This window comes from Psammomys obesus, unplaced genomic scaffold (assembly GCF_907164565.1).
Source record: "Psammomys obesus unplaced genomic scaffold, mPsaObe1.curated_primary_1811, whole genome shotgun sequence".
In the NCBI taxonomy this organism is placed as follows: Eukaryota; Metazoa; Chordata; class Mammalia; order Rodentia; family Muridae; genus Psammomys; species Psammomys obesus.
In genome coordinates this window covers 42,928,611-42,936,488 of record NW_026585644.1, presented here as the reverse complement: position 1 = coordinate 42,936,488, position 7,878 = coordinate 42,928,611, and the positions used below count along the sequence as shown (strand labels likewise).

At 45.3% G+C, this 7,878-nt stretch overlaps 1 protein-coding gene across 1 annotated transcript in view; it reads left to right on the top strand.

Moving 5' to 3' along the window:
- Positions 1 to 7,584, top strand: part of Cdc42ep3 (CDC42 effector protein 3) — a 22,663-nt gene extending 15,079 nt beyond the window's left edge. Inside the window, exon 2 of the mRNA XM_055621966.1 lies at positions 5,724 to 7,584. Within this exon, the coding sequence (XP_055477941.1) occupies positions 5,949 to 6,713 (765 nt within the window). The 5' untranslated portion in view covers positions 5,724 to 5,948 and the 3' untranslated portion in view covers positions 6,714 to 7,584. The remainder of the gene's footprint in view (positions 1 to 5,723) is intronic.
- Positions 7,585 to 7,878: the final 294 nt, after the last annotated feature.

Sequence of the window (7,878 nt, the reverse complement as noted above, 5' to 3'; positions counted from 1 at the left end):
GTGTGTGTGTGTGTGTGTGTGTGTGTGTGTGTGTGTGTGTGTGTGTGATTTATTGGAATGACTTACAGGCTGCACTCCAGCTAATCCAACACTGGTTAGCGGTAAACAGAAAGTCCAAGAATCTTTCTCTGCTCCGCAAGGCTGGATGTCTCAGCTGGATTCTCTATATGTTGGGATCCCAAAGAAATAGGCTTCAACACCAGTGAAGGAATGGATGTGCTAGCAAGGTAAAGGCAAGCAGGAAAAGATAGAGAGCGTTCTTCTTCTATGTCCTCATGTAGACTTCCAACAGAGTATATGGTCCAGATTAAAGGTGTGCCTTTCTGCCTCAAGATTTGGATTAAAGGTCTTCCCACCTCAAAGGTCTGGACTAGAAATGGATTCACCCACTTCAAACCAAGCAGAAAAATCTCTCATAAGTGTGCCCTCCATTCCTGGATTGTAGTTCATTCCAGACATATTCAGATTGACAACCAAGAATAGCCATCACACTATGTTTAGAATTATTTTGTTTGCCAAAAGAATGATAGAAGAAATAGATGTTCAGACCATCATCGTAAATGGGAAAACAAGCTGGATATGGTGACTCCTACCTGTAATCTCAATAGTTGAGAGGCCAAGGCAGGAGGACAACCTCAAGTCTGAGGCCCGCTTGGGCTACATACTGGCTCAAATTACAGAATGAGACACTGTTTCCAGAAAACAAGAAGAAATTAGATAAAATGAAAGAAAACAAAGTGTGACATAGTGATAAACATCTATGACCCCAACAGGAATAGAAGCTAAAACAGAGGTTTGGTTATGAAACCCTCTCATCCTCCCTCCCCCTAAAAAATCAGCAGTGAAGACATGGTTCAGTCTTTCCCACAATCAAATTGTTATTGGTGTGTGTTTTTTAAATTATCTGCCCTATATGCTTAAACTAGTCACAAGTAAATAACTAGAGTTAGCTAGATTCACACAGGAGTGACAACCCAGCCATCTGCCTTTCCTATGAGAGGTGTGGCGTTAACGTCCCCCAAAGTCTTACTTACTCTGTGTCTTGACGTGCTTGGGTTTCTCACAGGTAGGTTCCTGCAAGTGGGAGCATGTCCATTGGAAGCCGGACACCCTCACTCCTTGGGAGAGGTGCTTAACACTTGGCTGGGAGCTGGGCCCCTTTTGTTAGCAGAACTTCCCTTGCCAGTGTCCAGAATTAATGTTTGTTTCCAGAGGAAACTCCCAGACGAATGTTTTCAGCTCTCCTCTAGGGTAAAACCATGGTCTGCACATGATCTGGATGCGGTCACGAAGACTTGAGATTTCAGAGTCAAGGGATAGGTTTTTGAGACCAGTCTGTCTGTAGAAACCTTTCTGTCTTTAAATGGTTCAGGAAGATGGTGATTGTGCCCATATGCTAAAGAGATCGGACACACTGGAGATTGCAGGGCGAGCTCTTGATCACAGGACATGGGTGAAGATAGGGAAGGGTAGCCTGAGGTCAATGACCAGCACCCTCAATGCTTGGACGCCCCGGAGTTCATGCTGGTGGTGGAGTCCTGACTGAAGCACAGTCTCTTCACGTGGCACCTGGATTCTTCCAGGACTAAGTGCCACGTGCAAAATCAGCTAAGACAGTGCCTGCTCCCTATGCATGCGTTTTTATATTTTTATTATTCAAATAGTCAGTTCATTCACATGGTTTAGAAAGCTGAAATCACAAAGAATAAGCATGAATGTTTCTTTTTCACCTTTGTCCCTTTCCATTCACTTTTGCTACCTGAAGGCATCATTGGTAACTTCTTATGTATTTTATAGGTATATTTTATAGGAACACCAATCAGACACAGTTAGGTTCACATGCTTCACTTTCGACCCTACTTTTTCTTTCTTTGATGCATTGCTGCGCTTTTTTCCTATGGCCGTATTAAAAGTTTCACTCCTTAGATGTAAATACTGCTCATTTGTGTGGTTGTACCATCTGTACAGATGTTCTGTAAGTAGACAACTAGGTTGTTTTCAGCTCTTGGCTATTAAAAATGTTTGATCTGATACCCTGTTAACAGCAGTTCCCATATCTTTAAATGGACTAAGCCCCTATGTGTAGGATCTGGGTCCAAGGACATATGATTCGATAGTTGAAAGATATCATCCAGCTGCCCTGGATAGAGGCCGGGGCTGTTTACACGCCTACTGTCATGTATGCAGGAGCCTCCTGACCGTCTTCCTCTGTCCTGCACACCCTTGTTTCTCTAACATGCTCGGCAACGCACCCGTTGGTAACTTGGGAGCTAACTGAAGTCCCAGAGACTGTGCTCTCTAAGTGGCTTACCACTGCAGACTGGGAGCCTGGCCTCCTGGCTGAGGGCACCACCGCTGGCTCTAACACGTGGTCTTGGCAGGGTGACTCAGTGTCTGTGCCCTGCAGTGTCTCATCTGTAAATGGGGGCATTTGACATTGTAGCAGGAGCCTCTTGGGTTCTTGTGAGTGAGAGAGTAGATAGAGTACTGTGGGAACGTAGAAAGGCCCTCTCAGAATATTGCCATATTAGCTTGTAGCTGCTGGGTCATACATGCCCTTTCCAGGGCCTGCTGCTTCTTACTTTATCTTTCTGTTTATCAAATGATAGAAACAGTGTCTAAAGAGCCAAGGTCCTGGAAAAGGAAAATGGATCCACTAGCTTCTAAGCAGGGCTGGAAAGATTTATGAATCCTAGGAGAGCACACAAGAGGACTGAGCTGCCGGGCGCTGCCCATCACTGCATATGCCAACTCTTTTAAATGGGAGAGTTGATGTTTTTGCCAGACATCCCTTCCCACCCCCATACCACCCCCACTTAAAAATCCAAACACCCTTCCTTTGTATTTGGCAACTGTTAGGCATGGCAGGAGTGTTTGTCACCTTACCCTCTGCTACTTATGTAGCCTTGTCACAACCCCATGCTTGCTTATCTCTAGTCCCTTTTTGTCTTCCTGCCACCAACATAAACCCCAGCCTTTACTAAGCTAGGGGAACCTCCAGCTAAAAGCCTGTCTGTAGCCAGACAGGGGCTGCTCTAAGAGGCCCAGCTTGTAAGCTTTGGTACCGTGCACTCCTCCCTCGGATAAGAAGAGCAAGCATTTTTTCTCTTTTCTCCTGCCTGCAATGCCCTGTCCTTGTTCACTTGCACAGCAGATGTGAGTGGCCATCAGAGGCCGAGACCCACACTCGGGGATCGGAACACCCCGCCCTGGGTATTTTTTGGCCTTATATAACCCTAGCAGGCCTCAGGCAGGCATCAATCAGCCTCCCATCTTTTCCATGGCAGCTGCCATCCTGGCCCTGCTGATAATACAGCCCTAGGGGGTGGTTCTTCCCTGCCTGTCTACCACCTCCTGGGGCAGGTAAGGATCACTGGGGCCCTAGCTTGGGGCTTTGTGTTGTGTACCTATATAGTAAGGAAACTCTGGGATTTTATCGTGTCTACCAAAGTTTCAGTTTTTGTTTTGTGAGATAGGATCTCAAGTATCTCCTTCCCAATGGCCTTGAACTAGCCCAGATGACCCTGGCCTCATGATCCTCCTGCCTTCACCTCTCCAGTACTGACATTACAAGCATTCGCCACCATTCCCGCTGTGTAAAGTTTCACCTTTTGTTATTGAGACAAGACCCAAGTCAGAGCTACGTTAAGAACATCAGGACTGAGGTCCTGTTGTGTTTGGTGGCTCTGTGGTCACTGCACTCTCTGTTGCCCTGGGCCATCTCCTCACACACAGAGTCAAATGGGACCGGGCATCTCCCACTCATCCTTCTCTGACTTCTCAGGCCTCGTTGGCGGGACAGTGTGCTGGTGCATGCCTGATAAGCCACTTCCCAGACAGAGTCTTACCTTTGCCAGTCAGTGGGTGGTGCGGCACAGCCCTGACACCTGTCACTGATGAGTGAATGCAAAACTCTTGCTGAAAGGAGAGAAGTATGGAACAGATGTGGAGGGCTTCCAGCTGCTGCCAAGCAAATGTGCCTGTATTCAAGCCACCATCTGACCCAGTCCTGGGAGTATTGTCAGTCTCAGTGCCAGGGGATGGGGGTGGGGGTGGGGGAGCAGGGTGAGAGGTTTCTACGGAGACCAGTGAGTTTAGCTTCTCTGTGTCAGCTCTACAGAGGGGTTGGTGGGATGAAGGAGGATTTTCAAACGGTTAAGTTTCTCATTAGCAAGGGAGGGGTTGGCACTCTTGGACCTTCTTCCTCACTGCTCTTTACTTAGGCTCGCAGCAAATAGTATCCACAGGGAGGGTGTGTTGGTTTTAACAGTTTTCCTGAATCAGTATCCAGTTATTAAGTGGTGGTTTCTGTGGGTGCCTGGCCAGGGTTTAGAGCCCAGGCTTCACTGGGATGTGACCAAGGTGTGGGCCAGAGCTATATCTTATCAGAGGCCAGATGGGGTAAGTTTATTTCTACTTGAAAGCCAGTGAGGGAGCTTGGTCAGGTGCTTGGGCGCATGTGAGCACTCCTATACTTGCTCTCTTCCTTCTCTCCCTTTTCCCATCCTCCCTCCCTTTCTTTACTCTCTTTTTCTTTTCCTCCTTCCCACTCTTCAGCTCAGATGGGGACTTCTGTAATGTAACCTAACCAGGGAGTGACAGCTGCCATATTTCTCTGCATAGAAGCAAGTTGCAGTTGGACCTGCAAAGGCATTAACACCAGGCCAGGGGCTGTGAGGGCTCCTTTACCTTAGAACACCACCTCCTGGGTCGAGAGAGGGCATGTGCCCTATCAGTGATGTTCCAAAAGATCCTCAGGGCAGCTCAACTTATCATACACAGTCACAGTGTGTTTTCTTTGAAATTGAGCAGTTCTTTTTCCTTCATCCAAGAGTACCATAAAATTCTGGAGTCCTTGATGGCTCAGTATCTTCTCTATCACGAATTGATTCCAGCTGTAGCTCTTCTCTCTTCTAGTGTATGTTTGTACCCCTGCCCCCCTCCTTAATCTCACTTCCCTATCTGTAAGAATACATTCTAGGAAGGTTTTATTGAGCTATTCTGTAATAGGCAGCATCACTTATTAAATAATAAATTCCAGCCTCCTTCCTTTAGCTCTAGTCATTTAATTTCATTTGTATACAAAACTCAACAATAAATCACTGTCAACGTTGTCCACGTGCATTCAAAGCAAAGACAATATAATTTTAAAACAAACCCAGGTTTCTTTTCTTTTTTTTACTTTAAAAATCTATTTTCATCTTATGTGTACATGTGAGTGCCTGCATGTATGTATGTGTACCACATGCATGTCAACTACTGATGGAGGTCAGATCCCCCCCAGAAGTGGGATTAAAGGCAAGTGTGAGCCTCCGTGTGGATGCTGCAAACTGAGCCCAAGGTCCCCTGAAAGAACAAGTTCTTCTAACCACTGAGCCATGTCTCTAGTCCCTTGATATCAGGTGTTAGAAGAGAGGGAGATGAAAGTTTTAGATGTACTCACGAAACCACGTCCATGCCATGTTTAAAAAGTACTCATGTTTTAGTACTTTTAAGAACTAAGTACCTCTCTTCTGTGTTCCGCTGAACTAAGCCCAACATTAGTGAACCTTACTAAGATTAAAGTTCTTATCACAGTTAGCAGAAGGAAATAAGTTGGGCTTTAGGCGGGAACCAGCCTTGCTATTATTTCCAGGCACTTGAATAATATTCCTGGGGAATGACAGGCCTGAATGGACCCTAATGGATGGGTAATCACAGCCTGCTTTTGGTTTCTTTCCCAGGTTTCTCCTTGCTGTAGAAGAGACTGGATGATGTAACCGGCTCTCCAGCAAGACCACGTGGCCCTACACGGAGCAAGATTTCTCAGACACTATCTCATTCTAGAGCCCCTTGAAGAAAAATGATGTGACGGTTTTTACCAAAAAGAAGTTTTTGGAAGTGTGGGATACCCGTGAAGAAGGTCATCCTTTTCCCCATCTGTGAAATAGACATTCTCGGATTTCAAAATGCCAGCCAAGACCCCAATTTACCTGAAAGCAGCCAACAACAAGAAGGGAAAGAAATTTAAACTGAGGGACATTCTGTCCCCTGATATGATCAGCCCTCCCTTGGGGGATTTTCGTCACACCATTCACATAGGCAAAGAGGGCCAGCATGACGTCTTTGGAGATATTTCCTTCCTTCAAGGAAACTATGAGCTCCTGCCTGGGAACCAGGAGAAAGCACACTCGGGCCAGTTCCCCGGACATAATGACTTCTTCCGGGCCAACAGCACCTCGGACTCAATGTTCACAGAAACACCCTCCCCGGTGCTCAAGAATGCCATCTCCCTTCCGACCATCGGAGGGTCCCAGGCTCTCATGCTGCCCTTATTGTCACCAGTGACATTTAATTCCAAGCAGGAGTCCTTTGGGCGACCTAAATTGCCAAGGCTCAGCTGTGAGCCTGTCATGGAAGAGAAAGTTCAGGAGAAAAGTAGCCTGTTAGAGAACGGGACAGTCCACCAGGGAGACACTTCGTGGGGCTCCAGTGGTTCTGCATCTCAGTCCAGCCAGGGCAGGGACAGCCACTCCTCCAGCTTATCTGAACAGTACTCCGACTGGCCCACAGAGGACATGTTTGAGCATCCTGCTTCCTGCGAGCTGATGAAGTCAAAGACTAAGTCAGAGGAATCCCTCTCTGACCTGACAGGCTCCCTGCTCTCCCTGCAGTTGGATCTTGGACCCTCACTTTTGGATGAGGTCCTAAATGTCATGGATAAAAATAAGTAACCAGGAGTCAGCTTTTCCCCACCCCCTGCCCCCTTCGGAGTAAGAGGTACCAAAATAAGCAGAAAACAAAAACTCAACTAACCACAACTGATGGAAAGAGCTGGCCTGGCTGGGTTTTTACAGCCATGTGATGCATTTTCTAAAATAACGCTCCTGTTCCTACAAAATATTTTTTTAACCATCATGCCCTCTTTGCAGGAACAATTTTGGAAACAATAATTAAAGAAAAAAAAAAACAAACCTGTTCTGGCAAAAAAAAAAAAAAAAAAAAAAAAAAAAGAAAAAGAAAAAAGGAGAGATAGAGGAAGTGAGTCAGAGCTCATTTTCAGCAGGCATTGCTGCTGTTCAGCTCAGTTTTGTTTGTTTGCAGACAGGCAGAAATCCAGGCTGTCTAGAAGGGCTGGGTCCATGGGTCTCTCCAAAGTGCTTTACGGCATGTGAGAAGAAAAGCAAAACTTACTTAGCACCTACGCCTTTTTTTCTTCTTCTGGACTCTTTTGTATATTATATCCTTTGGGTACACCACAGCGGATTCTCCACTGTTAAGATTTTACTCTCTTCATATTCGAACAGCCTCACGGGACTTGGGATTGTTTTTTGTTTTGTTTTGTTTTCTTGTGATTCTTATATATCCCTGTATATTATTCCCATGTTGCAAAAGCTTGACTGTCAGCTACATGTTGGTAAAAAAACAAGCAAGGTATTACTGTAACTAAGTTATTTTTAAAGTTGAAATATATTTTTATGTGCCTTTGCCTTTTTATTGCAGAGTCTACATTTTATAGATAATACATCAAGTGTTGTTTGTCTTATTTCCATTGGGGCTTCCTTGTAAGCTGTGTATCGTGTATTTGCAAAAAAAAAAAAAAAAAAAACCTATGCATTATCAGCTTTTTTCTCCTTTGCTCATGTATTATCATACTTCTAATAGCACCAACAATAGACTGTAAAGTGTGGAGGCACAGGGTGCTCACGACGCTTCTGCAGAGATTGGAAATGGGGATTTCAGGACAGCCTGAATTACCTAGGTACGTCATACTACACAATAAAGAGAAATGCTAAAGTGAACTTGCTCATTTACAATCATAAACAAGCACAGAGAATATTTTAAGACCAGCTAGTAAAAGTTCGTATAAAATACCCTGAAGCCTTTAAAATAAGCTGA